The sequence below is a fragment of the Aphelocoma coerulescens genome, chromosome 17 (assembly GCF_041296385.1).
Source record: "Aphelocoma coerulescens isolate FSJ_1873_10779 chromosome 17, UR_Acoe_1.0, whole genome shotgun sequence".
Taxonomy (NCBI): Eukaryota; Metazoa; Chordata; class Aves; order Passeriformes; family Corvidae; genus Aphelocoma; species Aphelocoma coerulescens.
In genome coordinates this window covers 10,367,501-10,392,030 of record NC_091030.1, presented here as the reverse complement: position 1 = coordinate 10,392,030, position 24,530 = coordinate 10,367,501, and the positions used below count along the sequence as shown (strand labels likewise).

General features: G+C 45.9%; 2 protein-coding genes and 1 long non-coding RNA gene across 10 annotated transcripts in view; 2 read left to right on the top strand and 1 right to left on the bottom strand.

Annotated features, from left to right (window-relative positions):
• PBX3 (PBX homeobox 3) overlaps nucleotides 1–1,322 on the bottom strand; it is a 103,861-nt gene extending 102,539 nt beyond the window's left edge. The window contains exons 1-2 of one of the 6 annotated variants that reach the window (XM_069031482.1): nucleotides 1,253–1,321; nucleotides 195–790 (exon numbers count right to left, since the gene is read on the bottom strand). In XM_069031482.1, coding sequence (XP_068887583.1) covers nucleotides 195–391 — 197 coding nt within the window. In that variant the 5' untranslated portion in view covers nucleotides 392–790; nucleotides 1,253–1,321. Of the gene's footprint in view, nucleotides 1–194 lie in introns of all 6 variants that reach the window. The other 5 variants (XM_069031481.1, XM_069031480.1, XM_069031484.1 and 2 more) reach the window with 5 other exon arrangements.
• Nucleotides 1,323–1,702: 380 nt separating this feature from the next.
• On the top strand, nucleotides 1,703–3,563 carry LOC138119731 (uncharacterized). Its single transcript, XR_011155600.1, has 3 exons — nucleotides 1,703–2,039; nucleotides 2,697–2,864; nucleotides 3,159–3,563. It is a non-coding gene; the product is annotated as an uncharacterized lncRNA (long non-coding RNA).
• Nucleotides 3,564–3,774: 211 nt separating this feature from the next.
• Nucleotides 3,775–24,530, top strand: part of MAPKAP1 (MAPK associated protein 1) — an 82,622-nt gene continuing 61,866 nt past the window's right edge. For 2 of the 3 annotated variants that reach the window (XM_069031772.1, XM_069031770.1), the window contains exons 1-4: nucleotides 3,775–3,865; nucleotides 13,288–13,612; nucleotides 16,715–16,804; nucleotides 19,972–20,120. In XM_069031772.1, the coding sequence (XP_068887873.1) occupies nucleotides 13,354–13,612; nucleotides 16,715–16,804; nucleotides 19,972–20,120 (498 nt within the window). In that variant the 5' untranslated portion in view covers nucleotides 3,775–3,865; nucleotides 13,288–13,353. Of the gene's footprint in view, nucleotides 3,866–4,119; nucleotides 4,162–13,287; nucleotides 13,613–16,714; nucleotides 16,805–19,971; nucleotides 20,121–24,530 lie in introns of those variants that run through there. The other variant, XM_069031771.1, reaches the window with a different exon arrangement.

Here is a 24,530-nt window from a genome sequence, read left to right as displayed (position 1 = left end):
CTGCCTTGGCTGCTGGTAATTTCTCTTACGGCCCCAAGAAGTTGCTCTTAATTGTGAGACTCCGGGTCTCTGCAGAGGAGCAGGAAGGAGAGAAACAAAAACCACACACACACACCAAAAATAATTTTTAAAAAAGAATAATAATAGTAATAATAATTTTTTAAAAAGACAAGGTTTAATTAGACGAAACCAACTTTGCTTGTGCCTCATCCAGGCTTTGGTCAGTGATGGTCATGATCTGATGGAGGATGTCGCCGATGTCCTGCTTCCTGCCGTCGCCGTCAGCCCCTTCGTGTCCGTGGGGAGGCGGCAGGGCCATGCCCCCCTGCACCGAGTGCCCGGCCAGGTTCACGCCGGCCAGAGTCTGCAGCATCCTGGACTGATCGTCCATGGCTCCGGGCCGGGCCGCGCTCCGGGCGGTCACGGCAGCGCCTGCCCCGCTCAGTCCCAGTGCCGCGCTCCTGACCGCGCTCTGCACACACACCACAAAAAAGGAAAAAAAAAAAAAAAAGCCAAACAAAACAGTAACAAAAAAAAAAATGTAGTATTTGTGTTTTGACCGGATCTCAGCTGTTTATTCCACTCTCTTCTCCTTCCCAGGGCAGTAAATCACTCTCTTCTTTAGTTACAATCTTCTTTCATCATCATCATATTGGTGCCTCGGATAAATGAGCTGAGCAGATTTCTGTGAGGTTTTCCTGGTACAATCTTCCTCCAAAGCTTTTTTTTTTTTTCTCCTTTTTTATTTTTTATTGTTGCTTTTTATGTCTTTCCCCACTTGTCCAAAAATCTTCTTTGCAAAAAGGCAAAATTAAAAAAAAAAAATTAAATACAAAATCAAAAAAACTCGCTTTCAAATCCTTCAGAAGTTGGGAGGGTGCAAACAGCAAAAACCACAACAAACCAGCGAACACCCCCACCCCCAAATTGCAACATAAAAAAGCCAAGAAAACACAATCACAGAGGGAAAAAAAAAATTAATCGCCCTCCCCCCCAAATAACAAACGATCCCAAGTCTGTGCACGGGGGTGAGACAGCAGCAATCAAAAGTTTGAACTTGTGCAAAGAAAAGAGCGGAAATAACGGGGAAAGAACTGTAAAAAAATTAATTACACACTCTCTGCAAAGCAATGTGCAAAAATATCGGCCCGCCGGAATTTATGAGCCCCGCGCCCGGTGCCCGCGCGTGTTTTATGTTGTTTGATGGCCGCTCCGGTGAGGGATTGACAGGCTGCCAACGCCACTCACTCACCGCAGACGTGTCACCCTGTGAAGGAGCCGAGCGGCGCGCGAGAGGGAGCGGAGCGCCGGCCCCGCCCCGCCCGCCGGCCCCGCCCCGCCCGGGCCCCGGCCCCGCCCGGCCCCGCCCCGGCCCCGCCCCACCGGGCGTTCCCGCCCCGCCCCGCCCCGCGCGGGGCCCCGCCCGCCCCGGTCCGCGCGCGCGTCCCTCCCGCCGGGCCCAGCGGCGCCCGCGCTCCCGGGGCGGGCGGGAGGCGGCGGCCTCGTGCGGGAGCGACGGGCGCGGCGGCCAACCGCTGCGCGGGGGGGGCGGGCGCTGGCGGTGACATTGGCCAATCAGCGCACTCGGGGCGGTGCCGTGCCCTCCTGCCCCACCTTGGGCCCCGCCCCCGACTGAGGAACTTGTGATTGGGCCGTTCGAACGGCGACGGGGGCGGGGCGAGCGGCCCGGGCCCCCCCCGTTGCCGCGGTGACGGCGGGCCCAGGGGCGCGGGTCCCGCCGGGCCGGGCCCGGTGCCGCCCGGAGCTCCGCGGAGCCCGCGGGACGCCGCGCTTAGTCCGGGCCTGGGAGCTTCGGCCGTGCGATGAAGCCCAGGCGCCGCATGCGGCGTCCCGGGCCGGTCCGTCGCGGCCCGTGGCTTGAGCGTGTCCCTGCGAAGAAGCCGCGGGACAGAACAGGAGCCTTTGGCACAGCCGGCTTGGCTCAGGCCGTGCGTGACCGGAGCTAATTTCAAATTGTCTTTCTGTAAATCTGCACAGACCCCCGGAAATGGGAAGAGAAAAAAGCGCACGCACCAAGGGTAATTACGACTTCATTCTCTTAAGAGGTTACCTGTAGATCGTTGCCACCCCTCAGATTGTCCTGACGTGGGACACTCCCCCCTTTCACTCCAACTGCCTTCAATTCCGGTCCATTCCGTTGGTGTCTAACACAACTGTCCCCATAGAGACCTCTTAGGGAAACCCTCCGTAGGTGCAATGAAATTACACAGTGGCAATTAATTTGCTGTATGTGCTCTGTCTGTGATGGACAATCTCAGTGGAGCCATGTCCAAACTCAGCCCTCATCCTCATCTAACCTTCCTGGTACTCTGCTTAATGCCTCCGGCTTGGCATGGGTCAAGCAGAGCTTCCCGCTCCTCCCAACCCCAGCTGGCATCGCCATCCCCACACCTTCACTTTGGCCCTGGATGCCGCTGTGTGATCTGGACCCCTGTATCCAGCTTGCCGGGGTCATGTGTGGCTGGTGCGGATGGAGATGGCTCCTGGTCAACAAATCTGTGTTCTCACTGTCCCCCCACGCAATTAGCAAATTCATTCACATTTCAATTACTTTACATCTTAATTACTCCACCATTGTCTGTCTTGAGCCAATGAGTTTTCAGAGTCATCCAGTTTTACTAAGAATGCTGTTCCAAAGGCATTTTTAAATTGGTATTATTGTGAATATTTCACAGATGCATTTGCATTTGCCCCCTGAGGGTGAAGTCTCACGATGCACTGGGCATTTCCCCTAGCACCTGGCCTTGCCAAACGGGACAGTGCTCCCTGACCAGCCCTAGGCTCACCTCACCCTGCAGGGACCCGCTCGGCCTCGCCACATCAGCGGAAAGCTGCTGTGCTGGGTGAGTTTTTGTGCTGTTTTAGGAGGCTGAGCCCAGTCACTTCAGAGCGCTGGGCTCTGCCAGCAGCAGCCAGGCACTCCCTGTGACCTGCCCTGTGCTAGGGCAGCTCCAGCTCCTGCCCTCACTCCCCACTGTTGCCAGTCACTGGTACCTGCTCCTCACAGGCCCTTGGTGGCACTTGTGCCGCGCTGTTCACTGTCCTTCTCAAAGGCAGCTGTTTCTTGATGTGTGCAGCTGCTGAGACTGCCAGGTTAGGCTTTCCTCAGGGATTAACAAATCTCCTTACTTCCACAGGAAAATTGTGGAGGCTGCACCAGCAAGTCTGGAAAGGTGACAGGGACACACGGCCAACAGGCCAGGAACAGGCACCACGAGGAAAAGGAACCCTGGGAACATCTAGGAAAACCTGCAGCTCCAGGAGGCCAAATGTGTGAGGTGCGGACCGAGGGTGGCTGGGCTCCGCTGCTCGCCCAGGCAGCCGCGTGGAGACAGCCCCGGATCGCCCGAGCACCGGGATAACGCGCGGCTGCTGCTCACGGCTTTGGGCAGCGTTGTGACACTGGTTAATGTTCATCCCCTTTGTGTTTGTACACCGAGCGCTACCTGGGTGCTTTGGTTTAAAACTACTAAATAAATACAAAGTCACCGTGTTTTTAGCAAGAAATTGGAAATAAAACTGGTGCAATCCCCATCAGAAAAGCCTGCTGTGTGTTGCCGTGCGGCACCGGCGAGCGCTGCAACGCCGCGGGTATCGCCGGTACCAACCCGGTACATCACCGGCTCGGTGGCCGTGCCCAGCGGAGCCCGCGGCTCGCTGCCGTGCCCGCGGCAGCCGTGCCCGGCCGCGGCCACTCCGCGCTCCCGGCGCCGCCGCCCCGCCCGTTCCGCGCCGTCACTTCCGCGGCCGCGGCGCTTCCGGGTCGCGCGCGGCCCCGCGCCCGCTCCACCGGACCCGGACCCGGAAGCGGCTGCGCGGCCCCGGAGCGGCGGCGGCGGCGCCGGTAAGTGCGGGGCGGGGGGGGAGGTCAGGGCTGCGGCCGCGGCTCCCGGGGCTGCCCGCGCTGCCAGCCCCTCCCGGGGCCGCCGGGGACCCCCGCGGGATGCCGTGACCGGCGGCAGGGGCTGTCAGCCCGCCCGGGGCACGGCTCGGGGGGACCGAGGCTCCCCCGGTGCGCAGACGGGGCCGCTCCCGCGGGGTCCGGGGCGCCTCTCCCGGCGGCGGGGCGAGAGCAGCCCATCGCGGGGCAAGCGGAGCGGGTCAGGCGAGCGTCGGCCGGCGATGGGTGCCGGGGAGCAGGTGAGTGCGGCCGGAGCGTCAGAGCGGCACGGGTCCGGCAGGAATCCCCGCGCTGCCCTGCGGATGTCCGCGCCCCGTGGCGAGCGGGAGGCCCGCAGGTGCCCAGGCATCTCTGGTCAGGTGCCGGTCACTCCATCCAAAAGGCCCGTCACACGCCCCGTGTCCCTGTCACACGGCCCCGGTGCCCGTGTCCCGGCCGCTCCTGCCGGCAGGGCTGTGCCCGCCCAGCGGTGCCTTCAGCAGGGTCACACCCAGACGCCGTGCTGCATGGGGCTCTCGTTTCTGCACCTGCTTGCCGGTGCCACCGGAACTGTGAACACCACAGGAGCACTGGGGGAGCAGGAAAGGTGTCCGGGAGGCACAGCAATGAGCTGATTTCCGTGCTAGTGGAAGTTTGGTGATTGACTAAACAGAGATGCCAGAGCCAAGCTTGGGTATCCTGAGTGTGTTCTACACGATTTTGGGTGTCGAGGGATTATCAGGTAGATGCAAGACTAAGAATTAGACTCTCTCCGTTACTTTTCCAAATTCAGAACAGCTCCATTCACTGACACTTTTTTGGGTTAGATTAAAAATAAATTGAGATCAGCATGTACGTATAGACTTGTACAGAAATAACTGAAGCAGGGAGAACCAATTTAGTACATTTCTTTATCAGTCGTGTTTCAGGTCTTTGTTGTAACACCCTTCTCTCATCCATTGGCTAAATTTTCACCCAGTTGCAACAAGTAACAAATTAAAATAACAAATAACAAATGTTAAAATAACAAGTAACAGCTACATTCTTATTGTGCATTTCCTTTGGATCAGTGAAGGCCTCAGCAGGTGAAGCAGCCTGGCACGGCGGTCTGTGTTACGTGTTCTGTAGCACAAATTTTCCCAACCGTTGGAAGTTGTGAGCATGAAAAGCACACACCTGTATGGAAAGGTCAGTTATGGCACAAATGGGACAGCAAATGAACAGTATACTGGTCACATCTCCATGTAGGAGCAGCCCATCTCCCATGTGGCTGCTCGTTTTGGAGATCACACAATCACTGAGGTTGGAAAAAACCTCTGAGACCATCAAGTCCAACCTCTGACCCACCACCACCTTGCCAACCAGACCAGAGCACTGAGTGCCACGTCCAGTCATTCCTTGAACACCTCAGGGTTGGTTATTCTGCCCACCTCCCTGGGCAGCCCCTTCCAATGCCTGACAACCCTTTCTGTGAAGAAATACCTTTTGATACCCAAAATTCCTTCTGATGTCCAGGGGCAAATGACACTGGCTGAGAAACAGGGGTAGAGCTCAGACTCTCTTCATTTCTTCCTGTTCAGGTGCTGGAAGGGGCAGGTTTGAGCTGTGGGGCGCAGGGCTGTGGGAGCAGAGCCCTGGTGGCACCCAGAGGGCCCTGGCAGGGTGGCGGTGCTGCCGCGGTGTTGGTGACCGTGGCGCTGCCCCGTGCCTGCGACCGGCCGTGCCCCCGGGGCTGCCTCGTGTGTTGTAGCAGCAGTTCTCGAGAGCTTTTCTGTTAGTGCCTCTGACACAGACCCCAAGCTGTGTTTTAATATTAACTCTCTGTGTGTGTGTGTGTGAACTGAGGAGCTCCATCAGACTGTGATGCCTTGTTGTTCACTGTCTGTCAGCTCCGTTTGTATCCAAGACAGCACAAGGGCAATCCCTACTTTGTTTCCTTATTGCCTGAGAAGTGTTGTATCTAAATCCATTATTCTGAAAGCAAAACAAAGCTCCTTGAATATGTTTTGTGTGCTCTTGAAAGAGACAGACCCAAAATTAAAAGCCAGAGGAGCAGGGGATTCATCTTTTGTTGAAGAAATGTGAATCTGTCCAGTTCCATTTGACATAAAGTCCCAAAGGGGCTGAAGGTCTCGGGTGTTTTTAAGTAGGTCTGATCTTCATGAGCGTTTCTTAAGCCAGAAGCAGCTTGCATGCTGCTATATTATAAAAAATGAGATTATGATAATCTTTTTAATGCAATAAAAATATTTTCATGCACTCAAAAGTGGAATGGCGACAACTTAAAGAAACTGACAAATACAAAAGTGTTTGTTTTGACAGATGCTGCTGTTTAAGGCACAAACCCCTGCCTGACACAGCACTGTCAGACCACCCTTTGTGGTGCTGGTGCAGAGCTGTGCAGCGGCTGTGCTGAGGGCCCCTGGGCTGGCTGGACCTACAGCATGTCCCCAGGCTCTGTCCTGGGTCCGGGCAAGGCAGCTTCTGTGAACCTGGAGACCTATGTGTATGTAAAACCCAAACAGAGTAGCATCTCTCTCAGCAGCAAACAGGTAAAAAGGTAAAATGATGAAGCTTTCCGCTTTGTTTAGTTTTTTTAAGATCGAAACTTGTTTAGGTATTTATAAAATTTATTAGGTTTTTTAGGCTCTTGAGTATCACACTGATAATTGCAAAAATAGAAGTTCTAGTCTAATATTTGAGCAGTCTCAGCCTGTGCTTTCATTCTCCTGTCTGCAGCAAGATATTTTATTTATCACAGAATCCCAGAGTGGTTTGAGCTGGAAGGGAGCTCAAAGCCCATCTCATTCCACCCCCTGCCATGGCAGGGACACCTCCCACTAGCCCAGGTTGCTCCGAGCCGCGTCCAGCCTGGCCTTGGGCACTGCCAGGGATCCAGGGGCAGCCACAGCTGCTCTGGGCACCCTGTGCCAGGGCCTGCCCCCCCTCACAGGGAAGAATTTCTTCCCAATATCCCATCTATCCCTGCCCTCCAGACCCTTGTATATAGTGTCTCTCCATCTTTCCTTAGACTCCCTTCAGATGCCGGAAGGCTGCATTTAGGTCACTCCTGGGCCTTCTCTTTTCCAATCCCAATTCTCTCAGCCCTTCCTCATAGCAGAGGTGCTCCATCCCTCTAATCATCTATGTGGCCTCTTCCGGACCTGCTTCAACAGGCTGATGTCCTTTAGGAATGTTCAAGCTCAGCAAATTGCCTTTAAAGCAATTTAGGCATATGAGTGACAAAAAATATTCCATATAAAAGCACCTTTGTTGAAAGTGTTCCTTCCCAGCTTTCTGTGCAAAAGTCCTATCAGCTTCACCCTATTCTGGACAGGTACTGCTGTTCCCCTGGAAAAGAGTGTTCAGCGGGAATAAAAGTAAAATGAATGTTATAATGTGTTATTTACAAGGCACTCTGGTTTTGTTTTGTTATTTTAAAGCCAATGGCAGCTAAGCCTCAAAAATGAACTCAAATACTCAGATATTTTTTCTGGATTGTAATTCTCCCGCACACGTGCTGTGAAATTGGGTCATGGGGGTTCCGGGGTTGTGGGTCATCCCAGTGTGACACTGCAGCTGTGGTGTGTGTCAGGGAATGCCTGCAGACAGCATGAAAAACCAAGCTTAATCAGAGACATTAAAAATTAAGCAAAGTGTTTGCACATATTTAGACGAGGCAAAGCCCAGGCAAGACGCCGCGTCTCGGAGCGGCCTCGATCCCAGCGTTCAGCACAATATCTGAATGAAAAATGACAACACTTTGTCATCTGTTCAAATTGATATTGCACTCTCGGCAGTGACAGCTGAAAAGGCCCACAGGTGCCATATAAAGAGGTGACCATGTTGTCATATTTCATTTAGGCATCCCTCTGCAAAGCCATAATTACCTAATTAGGTTGTTAATTAGGAGATTAGCATTTCACTATATTGATAGAATGCTCTTTGCAGGCATGAGTCTAGATACAGATTTGTCTGCCCTAATTTATAATTTCTACATTTTTTATACTTATTTATTTGCTTAAAATCTTGTTGCAAAATTTCTCAGGTTAGCAGAGAACCAACTTGTCTGCAATTAAACAAAGGTTTGACAAGATCAGGAAAGAGAAGAGTGAATACTTCCCAAACATACCCCAGTATTTTCACCCCCCTCTAAGCTCAGTAATTAAAATATCGGAATTGGTGTAATTTGCATCCTGATTAGTATGACAACAGAAGTATAGCCAAATTCCAAGGAATTCAGAAATACAGAGCTAATGCCAGATTGATTTACAGGTCTGAAAATGAACAAATAATTTGTTGGAAGTTGTGTGTAATGTAGTGTTTGCTCATCATAACTTCCCAATTCCAGTCTCTCTTGTGAGAGAGCCTCTTTATATGACTGTAAATGATTATTTCCTTTTTAATGATAGGACCAGAGTGTGAGTGACAGCTTCTGCAGATAAGTATTCACTCTTAAATGCACTTGAGCTTTTGCTGAAACATAAACTTGAATGTTCATATATTGCAGTTCACTTTCCTTTATCCTGCCTGCCCAGGACCTGTCTGTGTTTGAGGGGGTTGATTATTTGTGCTGCTGCAAATGCAGATAACCAGAACCATTTCTTGTGAAATTGCAGACAGAAGTTGACTGGGAAATTATTTCATATAACCTGAATCATAAATTTTGAAGTATGTTCGTGCCGTCCTGTTCCTGCTTATATGACGTTGGGGGAAAAAATCAATTTTTAATTCTAATCTGCCTATCTTTTTCATTAGTTTTTAAAGATCACTTTAAAGAGCTACAGTCAAGGAGGTGTTTGAGTACAGAGACTATGGAAGCCCTTGAATGATAACATGACTTGCAATGGTATATAATTTTTTCCAGCTTGCTGTGTTTTGAGTTTGTTAGTAATTCTCTTGGATCCAAGTTGTACCTTCCGTAAGTTGTGTCTTTGGAAAATTTTTGTTAACTTTGAATAGGGCTTTAATTGTTTATTACTTCCTTAAGGAGGATAATAAATTTAAACATATTAAAAAAAAACCCAACAAGCTACAGCTTTGCAGAACAGAAGGAAGGAAGATTTTTTTCCCCCTGCTTCTCACTTCTTACTTCTATAATTTAGAGAGGAAGATACATTGCAGGAATTGGCTTGTGAGTTTTGTGGAGAATTTGGAACTGCTTTTAGCCCTTTGAACTGGAGGACTCTTCATTCCATTAAAATCGGTGGAACTTCAGAGTTGTTGCTCTTTCCTGCAGCAGAACATTTTTAGTTGCTGACGGCTTTCTTTGATTTTATTGTTTCTTGTAGCTTATTTAGAGGTCTGTGTATTTCAAAGCATGAAAGGCAAAAATACCAACCCTTCATGTGAGGAAAATATTTCCTGTAAGATGCCATGGAAAGGTGGCACTGGCTTGCCAGTTTGGGGACAGTGCCCTTCAGTCACAGATGTGCTGGTGGCATCACAGGGCATTTGGTGGAGCTGGAAGGTTCTGACCTGGAGTCTGTGAACTTACAGGGACAAGTACAGGGTGTGAAGGTGCTTGTTGGCACTGGTGTCCCTTTGCCAAGCAAAATCCGTAGTTCTGCTGGAAGGTGTGTCAGGAGCCTGCAGGAGGGAGCAGGGCTGGGGGCGGTGGGGGGCAGAGTGGGGCCCTGCCCCACTGCTGGCAGGTGTGGAGGTGAGACACGGCTGCCCCAGCTCTCTTGCTGGCATGGAGGTGTGACAGTGATGAGCCACCTTGTGCTGGGCAGTGAGAGCGAGGAATTTTGTCAAATTCAACTGTGTATATTTAAAAAAAACCAGAAAATCCAATCCAAAATAACTGTGTTTTCCCCAAAGTAAGGAAAGCTGTGCTCAGCATTTTTCATGCTCAAGGTCAAACGTTTCCTCTGCAAACAGCAGTCAGCACGGGCTGACACATGGTTGCAGTCCCACCAGTCAGTGGGTCCAGCACAGGAGCGTGGTTCCGGCTGTGCCTGCTGCCGTCTGCGCTGGCACGTGGTGGGCGATGGGATGGATGGGAGGGATGGCAGTCATGAGGTTTAGCTTGTCCTTTTCCCTAATCTCACACTTGCTTTGATATCTCGTTGTCACCTCATGTAGGTTAACATGCAGATACAATACTCTGTGTGGGGTGTTTGGTGGGGAAAGAGGAAAGCAAGACAATCTTTATTTAAATAATTGCAGTACATCAAGCAAGCAGGAGGGTCACAAGAACAGTTAACATGTTGTGATGATGAAGATGCCTCCCGAAATTCAGCTGTGTTCAGCTGTGTGTTTAAGGTACAGCCTGTATAGCTGCAGATCCTTTTCCAAGACCTTTGTGTCACCTCCTGGGAGCGGAATCGTTTGTTAGCGCGCTCTGCATTCCTCATTGTGTGCCGGGTTATGAATGAGGCTGATCTGCATAAAGCCCTGCTTCCCTCGCTGGGAGAGTCTATCGATGCCATAAATATAGCCGTGGGGTACTGGAAGAGGAATACTGCTGATAAAAATAGTAGACTGAGATGCAGCTGTCTGATTCTGCCACAAAGTTCCTGTGAATCCTGGCGAGACGTTCAGCCTCTTGATGGTGCAATTTGACATCTTTGGGGATGTTCTGTAACTGCACAAGGCTAATGGGGGGCTGTGCTCTCCAGGGGCCTCAGGGCATGGCAGAATCACAGTGATGGGGCCAAGGAGAAGGGGAGACGGAGCATCCATTCCCAGGGTGTTGATCAGACAATGTGCAGAAAGTTAGATAGGTGAATCATAAAGATCAAGAAGAAAGTGAAGGTCTCTCTCCAGGTGTGTGATGAATCACAGGTGTTTGCCAATCAGTAATTCCTGTCCACCTGTGTGATGAATCACAGGTGTTTGCCAATCAGTACATCATTGAAACTCCAGCCTGTGTATCCTGTTGTACAGAAATACCAAACTCTAAAATTGTTGAGATTTTACATCGCTCTCTTTGGTTTTAGTGTTTGCACAGAGTATGTTTGACATAGCTGTCTGCATGTGGTTTATTCAATAGTAGAATATTATCTGTATATGCAAGTATTAGAAGAACGGTTACTTTTTGTTTATGGTTAAAGAATGTATAAGATGCCGATGCTCAGAAAGTCCCTGAATTCGTTAAATTCAGCTCCCCCATGAGGATGTGGTGATGCTGTGTGGGTGTAGGAGTGCAGAAGGGGTGTGCTGGCAGATCTCAGCAGATCTAGAAATTGATTTTGGATCTGTGATTTTGCTGGAACCTTCAAGGTGTTTGTGTAAAGGTTTGCAAAACTGAACTTTGCTTCTCTTGAGTTCTTCTCTCTCACTGGAAGTCACTGTTCCTCAGAGCAGGTCTGTGCCCTGGTTTGCCTTTATCAAAGGGAGGAACTGGTTAGAATTCTGTAGGCTACAACTACTAAATATGGCATCAAAACCTGAACTGAATTTGGGGGTCTGAACTTTTTTTTTTTAAGGATATTAATTGTTCAGAGAGTTTCCAGTTAGTATTAATGTATTGATAAATTAGTTTTAATGTATCTTTTTGAAAATTCCGAAGAAGAGGAAATAAAAATGTGTTTTTGTTAAACTTGTAGAATTTCCAGCACTTCTCACCGTTCAGGTTTATGGGAAAAGCAGTTGCACATGTACAGTTGGGAAGAAGCTTGGCTGATTTAGCACACGAATGTTAATGGCAGGAAGTCGGGGTGCAGAGTATAAAGGTAAAACTCTCGCATCTGCTGTTACATGTTGTTAACTCCCTCAGCAGACATTAAATCATTTCAAGTACAATAATAGTGTGGGAGGTAAATTAACTAACCATTAACAATCTTTTAAATACACAATTAACATGCCAACATTTATATGACACATTGATGGGGCAGCAGTAATTTTTGATGGGGAGTTTGCAGACCTTTTCGACGCCCGAGGCTGTTGCTTATTGAAACAAGTTTGCAGGTAAAGGTGGCCTTTCCTAATCAGTGAGTAGAAAGAATTAAATTTAAAGAACATTCTCAACACATGTTTTGCAATGTCCATAAACTGTACTTGGTTGTGTCAGTGTTATCCCAGCCACCCGATGCTGGTCACACTGGTCAAAGCCCCAGACCCACTGATGGCTGCCCTCGGGTGGGACATTTGCCTTGTGGCCTCTCCCCTGGAGGACAGCGAGAACCCCCTCAGGAGCAGCCCTACTTACTTTGATGGGAAGAGTCAGAAAATTAAACCAGAGCGTGGAGTTGCCGTGCTGCCGAGGCTGGCAGGAGCCTCTGGAGATCCCGTCCAAACTCACACTCACACGCAGCTCTGTAGCCGGGTTAAAGTGTTTTTCTCTGATTAAAAAGCAGTGGGGGTTTCGAACTTCTGGAATTTACATCTAGTCTTGCCCTATGTGTGAGCTCAGTCCGAGCCCCCTCAGGTGGAGGTGTCCCCGTGGCTCCAGCCGCTGCTCACTGACGGACTCGCTGCGTCAACAGGAATACTTTTTTTTTCCTTTTAGGTTATATTCGGCAGGTCATTTTTTGATCCAGCTCACCCCACAGTTCCACTGCCAGCTTTGGGAGGTGGTGGAATTCCTGGAGCAGGGCCAGGCAGGGCATGGAGTTGCCCCTTTCAGTGTCAGCTCAGACTTGAATTAGATCGACATAACTACAAATCCACAGCTACAGAAAAATCAGATAACAACGTGACCGTGGTTTGGGTTTTGTGGTTTGGGGTTTTTTCCTTTTCCTTTTTGCCCTCTACTTTGTTTCAAAAGGCCGCTTGAGTGCTCTGAATGAAATATCTTAGGTAAGTGGCAATTACTGTTCTTAAAGTGCTTTAGAGCTCAGGCGTGTGGTATTTGGTCACAGAGCTTTCTGTGTTACAGCAGTTGCCCTGTGTGACGCACCATGCAGCAGCAGATGTTCAGTATTCTGCCCTGAGACACTAATCTCTTCATGTTTAAAGTTTTTCCTGGAAATACAAAACCTGAAGAGGGTCTCTAATAAGGTAGTCAAAGAGTTGGTGTGTAGATGCAGAAGCAAAACAGTAACACAGTTATGATGGGTGAGAAGAAATCCAAAACCCTGTCAGTTCTGTAAATGGGTTAGTTGGAATAGGCAGATGTTTCTGGTCTGTATTCTCTTGCCGTCCTCCTATGTGCAGCACTGTGGAGTATTTTGCCTTCCAGCAACCATGTGTTGTAGAGTACTGGGACCTGTTCGTAGGTATCTGTTGTGTTCTGTTGTCCTGGGACTCAGGTTTCAGGCTGTCCTCCAAACCCACTGTTCCTTAAATGGACTCAGCAACCAGTGTAGCTTAAATAAACTGGAGCAGAGCTAAACAGTTTGCCCTAAGTCAGTCTGGGTTTGTGCATCCCAAATAGTAACCTTCTGGAATGGGGGGTTTGAAGGGTTTTTTTCCTAAAATGTTGTGTACATTTTTTCTAGGTACGTGTGTCCATGAAACAAGATGGAGAGAAGATAGTACAGTGAAGTGGTGGACTTGTGGACAGAATGGCTTTCCTGGACAACCCAACCATTATCCTTGCTCACATTCGGCAGTCGCACGTGACCAGTGATGACACAGGGATGTGTGAAATGGTCCTGATCGATCACGATGTTGACCTGGAGAAGTTTAATCCCTCGTCAGCATATGGGGATAATGGGTCAGAACCACAGGGAAGCAATGGGGAGACTCAGGGCTATGTATATTCCCAATCAGTCGATATTACCTCAAGCTGGGACTTCGGAATCAGAAGACGATCAAACACAGGTGCGTGGTGTTTGCAGCAGCTCTGGCCTTTTGTATTCCTCCTCCCTTAGTCTGGCTTGCATGGACAAACCAGAGCGTGACTGGCTTGGTGTCTGTCAAACCTCTTTTGTAATGTTGAGGCCCTTTTATAGAAGGAGACGTAATGATTCAGTTACTTTAGTGTGCTGTCAACTGAGCTTTAATTGCTGTTTTACCTATTCCTGTACAGAGGAACATTGAGGTAGTCAGTTTTATATATATAAAAAAATTCAAATTGTGAAGACATCAAATCTAAATCCAAAGTACATGAACAGTCTTTGATATCTCTATTGTTACTGTCTGGAGGGGTGTTAACTTTTGAACAGGATAGTTATTTTCTGAGAAAAAATCTGCCTAGTGAGGCATCAAATGTATTTGTTATAAAAGAGTGGAATGAAGTTTGATGTGAGCCAGCAAAGGGAATGATTTGTCTGTATTTTGTCTCCTGAAGTTTTATTTCTGAGAAAAACCTTGAGCTAGGGTTTAAGCTACCAAATTAGAAAGTTTAAGGGTGAACACCTTTGCAAAATGCACTCATATTGTCGTGACTGGCAGAAAGCTCTCCCACGTGGTGTTTCATACGAGGGCTATCCAGACTTCTGCTTAGACCTGAGGAATATTAAGAACAGGAGTTCTGTGAGCTGAAATATCGATGAGAGGGTTGGTGCGGTGGTCAGTTCTAACCTCTTTTTTCTGTTCCTGTATATTTTTTTAAAAATTATTTCTGCAGGTATTACAACACCACCTAGAGCCCAGAAAGCACTTCTGTGCTCTGCTTCACCAGGAAAACGTGTGTGGTGTTGGAGATACTGAAATGCCTTTTACAAGTAGGAAGTTGTGAAAAGTTCCAGAAAAGGCAGGGCACTGATCTCCTGTACTGGGGAGTGAGGTTTGGAAATCACAGATTATAGCCCAACCTGCCAGGAGGGCATGGTGGGAATCCAGGGTGCCAGGCTGTCCTGGGGCTGGGTGAGTTCAGGGCATGGTGCAGCTCACGAGGAAGGAGAGGCAAAGTTTGAAGATTTATAGAATTGCTCCAGAAAATAATTCTGAAGGATCATTTCACCAAGGGAGCAGACTGATAGGATAATCTCCATTTGAGTTACGGATTGAAGCCATTTCAGGTGCCAGCTGGGGGCATGTTCTGAAGTCAGGGTTGGGACCCCGAGGGAGCTGATTTTCTGCCTCAGCTCTGGCATGTCAGGTGGAGAGGTCAGTGCCAGGTGATAGGTGTGGGTGAGCAGCAAAGTCCCCAGGCCCAGGAACAAAGGCCCAGCTCGTTGCTGACAGTTCATGAAACCACAACTGCGTTTGGACAGTGACATTTTTCACACCAAAAGCTTTCACTGGCTGCATGTGAGAGTGAGCCTTGAATAATTCACATTTCTAATAGGTGCTGATCATTCCGTCTGATTTGGCGCTGCTGTAGCACAGTCCCACAGTGAAATGGTCCTTTGGGATCAGCTGTAGGTGGAAGAACAGGATGGAGTCAGTGGAGGTGGTGACTGTGCTCTCGTACGTTTGTTTTGACAAGGAGTGGAAATATCAGACAGGATAAAAACATGCCTTATTCTTGTTTCTAGTCTACAGTTTTTCCTTTATCCTTTGTTTACCTGTTAATCTAACAGATCTTTTATGATGGCTCATTTGGGCAGAAAGGGTTTTGGAAGGTAATTTTGGGTTCAAGTATGGGCAGTAACTAGTAAAAATGTGGAGCTTTTCTTTCAGAATAAAATATCTATGCTACAACAGTGTTTTCCCAATATTTAAACTTAAGAGGAGGGATACTTATTTCATTAAGAGGAAGCTACCTAGAGGTATTCAGGTTCTAACATCGTGTTGGCTTAAATGAGAGATACTTCTCAAAGTCCCCGTTTGTGCTTGTACCTCAAACGGTACCTTTAAGCTGCTTAAACTCAAAGGAGTATTTTTTATCGGTTCCCTGGTTGACAGTTTTTATGGGGGAAAAAAAATTACTTCCTTGTCCACAATTCAGTTTGAAGACTTAAATGTAAAAGAATAATAACATAAGGGATAGAAAGTATTTATTAACATTTTTTAATTGCTGAAAGGGCTCAGGGAAATCCAATTGTATCCAAAAATTGTCAGAGTAATTTAGCATTTTAGAATCTCTTCTACAAACCCATTTTAGTTAATGAATTATCTCAATACATCAAAATTGCTAATATATCCAGCAAATTGTTTCCTTCAGGGATCAGCACTGTTAGTTCTACTTCCCAGTCTAATCTGCTTATTTTCAGTGGACACTTCATGACATCAGTGGTTTCTTGGGGTCATTGTCTTGGGTGGCTTCCATCAGGTATTTCCCCAAGGAAGCTCTTACTATTAACAAAAAAGGCAATTTAAGTTGTTTTCTGGTACTGTGGGCTACAAGTTCTTTGGTATAAGAACTATTTGGGGCTTTTTTTATCAACCATATTTTGAAGATGGAGTCAAAATATATGTAAAGAAATGTTATATTCATTTTAGGATTTGACTAATGTTGTGAAGATACAAATCATTTATTTTACTACCTATAAACTGTTTCAGCCTACTGAAGAAAAAGCTGTGCTAATTTATATCGCTTTGACATTTTATAATTTTCATGATTTTTAGATAAAGGATTTTATATTTAAAACTTTAATAGTCTAGTCTGAGTTCATTTATCTTTAATTTTTGAAACGGGTAGAGTAATTCATAACAGTAATTTTATTCCTGTAATGTAATATTCACTTCAGTTCATTTGTGCATTAAAATTCCTTTAAGACCGTTATTAATGATTTATATAATGAAATGTCATATTAATCACAGAAGTTTTCACATTTTATTATTCTCTTCCATGTTAATACTATCTTTATGATCTCTATTAATGTTTTATATCCTCTAATTTCAATTATAAATCAAGAACATTTTCATGTTTTTGTTGGTATTTGCTTTTCAGGGGTGCCACCTTTAAAATTTTATGACTTTTTCCCCTACATATGCAGTATAAAACATCTTTATTCATATAAAGGTAGTTAATTATGTCTTTGTTTATAGTAAACTTTCATTGACAAACTTATAGTTGTAATATTTCTTTTCAAGCTCAGAGACTAGAACGTCTGCGGAAAGAGAGACAAAATCAAATAAAATGCAAAAACGTTCAGTGGAAAGACAGAAATACTTCTTGCTCAGGTAAAAGAAAAGATCTTCTATTTTCCTACTGGCTTTATTCCTGCCTTTGATGGTTGCAGCATTTGCAGTTTGTCCTTTTCCCCTGAGCTTTCAAAGCGTAGAGGAAATGCCAATTCTTCGTGCTGTCCCGGGGGGTGCCAGCCGTGGCCACGGTGTTAATAAAGGCAGAGGAGAGGGAAAAGCACTGAGCACCCAGTTTGGCCTGAAGTAGCCGGAGTGGCTGCTGTGGGCTCTGCACGCTGCGGCACCACCGCGCTGGTGGTGTGTTCGTGGCCTCTGCTGGCCCGGCGAGGGCACCTGGGGAGGGCAAAGCTCTCGTGGCCTCTGCTGGCCCGGCGAGGGCACCTGGGGAGGGCAAAGCTCTCGTGGCCTCTGCTGGCCCGGCGAGGGCACCTGGGGAGGGCAAAGCTCTTGTGCCATCGTGGGAGCGCGGGGACAGGAGGTGGCTCTGCTCCAGGGCAGGGAACTGGCAGATGTCTGCATTCAAAATGTGAGATCAGTGTCTCCATGGGACTTTCCAGCCATTTCCAGCAGCATTTGGCACACTGGGTGCGATGGGGGATTTTGTGGAGTTTACTTGTGTAGACTATTTTTGTAGCTACTTTTTTAGATAAGGTGCAAATCTTAAGAAATAAAGAGTATATGTGATCTACTTAAATGCGAGCAGAATAAATGCTGGCTTAGCTTATCTGGCCTTTCCTTGGTAAAACTATTATCACCAATTTCTCAAAAAAATATTCAATTCTATTTTTTAAAAATTATATAATTAAGTATTTGTGACTGGATGTTCTGCATAGTTTAAATTGTAATATATGAAATTACAAATCTGTCTCAAGTTTCCTATTTTTGGGATCAAGCTAGTTTCTATTTCTGTTGTATTTGACACACATTCAAACCTTTGTATGGTCTGTCATGCCTACTTCTCTCAAAATTTGTGTATATCTTAATGAGGTCCCTCTGTAATCTCCCTTTTTTTTGCCTAATTCCTCATATCTCCATGGCTGTCATTTGCACACATTTGTGGACTCCAGCACTGTAATATCTTTTTCAGAGGAGTGAACAAAGCTGCTCACGGGAGCGGCGCAGTCGCACTAATCCTTAATTCGGTGTTCAGCTGTGTTGGATACCCCTCTTAATGCATTCTGAAATGTTTTTGCCTTTCTCCTTCTGTAAGCGGTGTTGTAGGTTTTAAAGGTTAATCTACCATAACCTCCAACTCTTTGCTCAATATTTTATAGCATCTGGCCAGTGATGATGCAAGTCTCTCTCCTGTCTCTCCTGCACACTGAACTGGCTCAGGCTCCGGGTTCCTGCGCAGCCTCTGCCGCTCCCGGGGCTCCTCCGCCACCTCTCCTTCCCTCACGTGCTGCCTTGCAGACAGACACCCAGCAGTCAGAGCTGTCTCCTCTGAGGAATGTGCTGGGCTTGCAGGCAAATAGATCAGTCCCTGCCTGCTGCAGAATAGATTTAAATAAAAAAATAAGTAAGTTACATAAAAACTCCAGGCACTCGGGGTCTGTTGGCAGAGCTGATTTTCCTTCTCTGCTTAGCCACTGAGTTCTGCAGGTTTCTCCCTTTCTTGCATGAATGACAACGCTGCAGCAAGGAGAAAGAGGAGCCCCTAAGGATATCCACTGTACCTTCCTCTTCATCGCATGGGTGTATGAGGCTTTGTGTGTTTGGCTCTTTGAATTTGGGATTAGGGAGAAGTGTCTGTGAAAACAGCAACAAGTGGATTCCGAGGTCCTTTCCGAATGCCCAAGAATTATCAATTCAAGGTAATACTCCAGGATAATGGTAGAGATTTTTTTAAAAACTAACAAACAGGTATAAGAGCTTGTTGAAAAACCAAAACAACTTAATGGAGTTAAAGTGGCTATGTAAAAGGAGCTTAAATGAAGTTTTTTTGGTTAATTGCCGCCTCTCACAAGCCCGTTGGGGATCTCTCAGTGCCAGTATTTAGCACCTTTGCCAACTGCCTGAATTTTAAGGCAATCTGCTGATAAAAATAAATGGACCTTTTGACCAGTTATCATTTGACAAGTTTTATTTTACACTCTAAGCAATGAACCAACTCCCTGCAGATCAAGTGCCTGCAGATCAAGTGTGGGTCATTCTGCCTTGGGAACAGTTCCATTTCCCTGGAGAAGCAAGATGGAAATCTGTGAGCTGTGAGGGAAATCCAAGTGCAGGAGTGCCAGGCTGGGCGAGCTCGGGTTGGTTCTCGGGCAGTGATTGATGGAGGTTGGGGGCTGTTGGTTCCTGGAGCAGATGTGGGAAACCTTGTCCAGATTCAGTCACAGTTCCCTGCAGATGAGACCCGTTGGTACTGATGTGCTGAAACACCCCAGGCTCTGTCCTGATTTCATTGTGGCCTTGTAACATAAGAAGTCCTATTTTTTTAGGGTTTTTTTTAAGTATGGCTGTAAATTTGAAGTTGAATTGTTGTTAGAAATTCAGCTGTGCACTTTCTTCACATAAAAAGGCTTTTATGAGCCTTCACAGACCACACAAAGAACTCCTGAACTTGGATCCCTTTTGTTTTTAGAAAGCTTTTTTGTTTTTATTGTTCAGACTGTTGATCTGGAGTGGTGGTTTCAGGTTTGACATTTTTATGGGAGGAGGCCATATCTGACCTACCATGAGTGAAATCTGCAGGAATGGTTCTTTTGGCTGAGGTGTGGTGCCAGGCTGGCTGCTGGCAGCAGGGTGTCCTTGCAGTGCAGTGCTGGGCAGCATGGTGCTGTCCTGAGATGTGGCACCGTGTCACGTGCTGCAGGCTGGGGGTGAAGTGTGCTGTTCATGTGTTAGCAGCTCTTTTCCTTACTGTCCCTGGTCATTTAGGAGAAGGTAGGCAAGCAGTAAGACCAGGAATGTGTCATTCTCTTGATTTTTATCTTGACCCGAGTGGATCTTATACTGATCAGTTCTATTCTCTGTGTGGGAAAAATTCACCTTTTCCTCAGCTTAAACAGGAGCAGCATTCAAACTTCTTAAGGCTTTCATATCTTTGGGCTATGAAAGAGTGGTGGTAGATCCTGCCCAGCTGAAGCATTTGTTGGTTTATTTGATTTTGTGCTCCCTCTATGACGTTATCTCTCAGTGGTAAGCAGCAACCTCTGTACATCTCCTCATACTATGCCTCTCATCTCTCTTCTGATCTGCAGCAGAGGAGCTGAGCTCACTGTTTGAAAAGAAGAATTTCAGAGTGAAATCCCCATGTTCTGGGAAGCAGTCCATCCTCTCTGTGCGACTGGAACAGTGTCCACTGCAGCTCAACAACCCCTTCAATGAGTACTCAAAATTCGACGGCAAGGTGAGTGACCAGGTGGTTTTGTCTCGTACCAGGGGTCCCCTGGCAGGGACAGGCCTGAGGCACTGCTCCTGTGCACTGACTCGTGCAAGCTCCAGTTAGACTTTATAGTGGCCATCAGGTGTTGGCAGTGGTTATCTAGAAACAAGCAAGTGTGATGGTTCCAGGTTCAGTAGAACCATTTCTTCTGTTTCCATTACAAAATTCTGGACTGAGAATTAGGCTTCTCTACCTGCTGTTTCCTTCTCCAGCAGGTTAGCGAGGTGCACCTGTATTGTGACAGAGTCCTGGGATGTCTCTCTAGAGCTGATGATGAGACCCTTTGTATAAATGATGCATTATTTGGCATTTAAAAAAAACCAAGCTTTTTCTGTCTATCCACATCACAGCACTTGCTGAATATTCCATGATTCATGTCTTTATCCTCAGTGCTCTAGTGAGAGTGGGAGAAGTTGTGGTCTGTTTTGAGGGTGGAAAACTGAAGTATCAGTAGGTCAGTATCCGAGGCAAAAAGAAGCACTAATCAATGTATTTCTGCACAAGTGCTCATTTGTGTAACACAGGGAGGAGATTGGCTGCAAACCTGGCAGGTCATGGAGGTCAGGAGATGGATCTGATACTGCTCAGACGGGGGGATAAATGTCTTCCCTGTACTCCATATTGTCAAATATTTTTCTCTGTCATCAACTCTAGAAACTGAAAAATAAACATTGATGTGATGGATCGTTGTCATATTGTTCCAAAACAAGTATAAATACTCCACAGATCTGTTTTCTACTGGATTTGTTTGTGGAATCTCCTGTGGGAGGATAGAGTTTGAGCTTCATTACCATTGTGATGGAAGAATTTCATATTCAGTTAGGTGTTCTTGAAGTGGAAAGTCAGATCTGTAATTCCACTGACATTTCTAGGAGTATTTGGAATAGCTGTGAACTGGTAACCTTCAGACTTTGAAGTTCACGTGCAAAAGCTCCTCTATTGTGATTTTATATTTATTAGCATGTGGCAATTAGTGCTAACTCAGGTTTTCAAAACTCCTGGCCTCATTAATGAGCGACAGCAGCACTTTGATGCTGACAGCACCAAGAGGCCTTTTTTCCAAACTCTAGGTTTGCTGTGCTTGTGCCACAAAATTTCAGTTGGGCAAACATTTAAATGAAATCTCATGTCATGTATAGGAGAAGTAAAAACTAAATACTTCTTTATTAAGAGAATTCTGTTGTAATTCATTCATGTTCAAGTCTTGTTTCTCAGACACTTGAGGAACTTCAGCATTTTTCCTTTCCTCTTTGACAATCCAGGCTAATCTTTACTATATTAATAGAAATTGTAGTTGTCTGTAATGAGCATTTTAACTGTCACATATTGAAGTCAGACACATTTAGCAGGTGTTTGGTCCACTGGAAAGAAGCTGCTCTCTACATGTCAGTTTGAGAGGTTAAGGAAATACCTCAGTGTCACTCAGCTGGGGTTTGCAGGGTCTGACACGAATTATCTCAGCTGTGATCTGCAAATCAAAATACCTTCTTTACAATCCAAAACAATTGAGTGGGCATTTTGTTAGAGTATAATCTCACTGTATTAATTTTAACACCATTGTTTCTATTACTCTGGTAAGTGTATCAATAGTTTGCATACAAAGTTTATTCTCTGTAGTTCTGTATGTATTATGTAGTTTAAATTCTTGGCTGACCATCTGAGATATAGAAGAAACATAGTCCAGTTGTGAGTTATTTTACTTCAGTTCTCATGTATTTTCAGTCAGTAACAAAACACCAAAACCATCGAGCTTTTAAAAATTATTTTTAATGAAATATCATATGTCTTGTATTTATTTTTATTGATAATAGATGAGCAGTATTTCACAGAAATATAATTCTTTCAGGGAATAGTGCATGACTTATTTACATAATTAACAGAGCCATGTATCTCTGGGGGAAATGGTACATAATTGGGGACAGGCGGGGGGTGAGGAGGGGCTGGGGGCCTAATTAAACATGTCTTAAAAACACCCTACTTAATTATGTATTTACTCAGGGGGTCACAGTGGCTCTGAAATCTTTAAGACGATAACCAGGCCTTTATTTTATACATATTTGAGTTTGGTAATGCAGATTTTAGGTTGTTCAGTAACACTCATTTTTTGGTGCATGGGCAAGGCAGGAGAGCTCAGTGTTCTCCATGTCGAGCTCTGTGCCCGTGTCTGTGCTGCTCGTCCTGACTGGTTTCACCACTGACTCGGGTCCCTAACTGACCTGAAATCAAATAAATCCTCCTCAGGGTCCTCCTTCCCCAATAATCCCCCTTGGATGTATTGTTTTCAGCTTACCAGTTCAAATCAGAACATGTCATATGCTGTAGTACCAGCCAGGCCACTGTGGGCGATGCTTACGTCTTGCAGGTGTTTCCTGCCAGATTTAGTGTCTTTTTCATAACCACTTCTGTGATTTTATGAAATAGTAAAATTTTAAAGCACTCTAATTTCTTCCTGTCCTGATCACTGCATTAATTATCAAAACAGTAGAGAATATGGCTTGTGAGATACAACTACAATGGAGGCATTCTAAGCAGCTCAGGAATCCACAACTTGCCCCGCCACTACCCAGGACAGATTCATGGTTTTCTGTACATTGTACAACTTCAGCTCTTAACAAAAGCCACACATACTGTAACTACTTTCAACTCTTTCTTTAGGTTTTTCCTTAAAATAGTTAAAGTAAACCTCAGCTCTGGAACTGTGTTCATGTTTTGTAAAGCACATGGGTTGTATGTCTTCATTAATAAATCTTGTATACTCTTTTTAAGAATTTTGTATTGAAAGAACCTTTAGTTTTTTATAATTCCTTCAGGTGTCATTGGAATAGAAAATTACTTGAAGGCTTAAGAAATCACTGGCCAAATTGATTTCTTTTGTCTGCATGCAAATTAAATTATCACCCATTTGATAAATAAATTCATGTGTATTTCTGTTTACAGGACTTGGAAAATCAAATTTTGATGGTTTATTGTTCCATCTTGCTGAGTTTTAATAATGTTAGGAAAAAAAACTCAGTGTAAGACAGAGCTGAAAGTCCTATGCAGGTACCACAGGTGGCACACAGGAGTGTGGTGATGGCTCATTTCAGTGACTCAGCTGAGCTTCACAATGTTCAGGCAGGAGAGAGGTGCAGAAGAGATCAAAAATGTAAGGAAGGAATTGCTTGGCTCTAGAGTAAACTGGAGCTGTGAGGCCAAAAACCTTTCCCACAGGCAGACCAGATTTTCTCAAGATATTTTTATTTCTGCTGTCATGACTAGCTGCAAATGGAGTTAGAAGGAAGTTTAGCTTTTCTGATTTTACGGAGTTCTCTGGCATTTGTTTGACTACTGGAGATAATTTAACTGAAAATTGGTCAGTGTAATTTTTGGCTGGACAAATGCTAAAAATCCTTTGGTGAGGAATGGTGCTTCTTTGTCGTGCCACAAGGTTTCTTGTGGCTAATTTTGGTAATGGGTTAAAAAGCAACAATTTCTCATGTAGCAACTGTTTTAAAAATGATGCTGTAGCAAGCATGGGGGAAGGGATAATTCATGAGTGCTAATTGCTTGGCTGTTAATTTTCATAAGTGTTGATAGAAGCAGTTCCTTAAATTAAACTTTGTTTAAAATGTATCAGGGGAAATATTCCACAATGTCAGGCCCGAAGTGAAAATTAATATGAATGCTGTGGCAATTAACACGTACTGGTTAATAGCTTTTAGCAGCATTTTGGGATGATAGTCCTTAAATACATTTTTGCATGCTGCTCTTGTTTCAGTCTTGTTTGACTGTATGTCTGCATAATCACGAACAAATGTTTTCCACAATCCCCAGTATTAAATAGCTTTACTTAAAGAAAGTAGATAAAGAACTTAAGAAAGAAGCAATACTGCTTTAATTAAAATGGAAAATGTGTAAAATAATTAATCCAGGATTAAGATCTCTGTGTGGATAAGATGCATTTTTTTATTTCAGTGTTTTGCCCCTAAGCTGAGTGAAATGATCCTCATTTGAATCCAAAATAAGTTTGCATAGGAGTTGTTTTTAAAGCATTTGCTTGTTCTGCCAGTTGTAGTGGTTTACTTGCCACCTGCACTCTGCTACCTGAACCTGGAGAACTTGTGCTGGGACACCTCCTGCTGTGGTTGTGCTGGGTTTCACTGGTGCCTGCCCCTCCACCATGCCAGTGAGTGACCAGCACTGCCCTCACTGGCACTGGCCAGCCTGGCACCAGGGGGAAGAGATTAACATTCCTCTGAAATCACAGCGGTGCTTCCCCTTGGTTTTTGGTTGCATTTTATTTGGATTTCACTTTGCTGGAGAGCCAGGTCCGTTGGGGCTCACAGAGGGAAGGAGGAGCAGCTCTGCCCAGCAGCCAGCGGCCTGAGCCCGGCC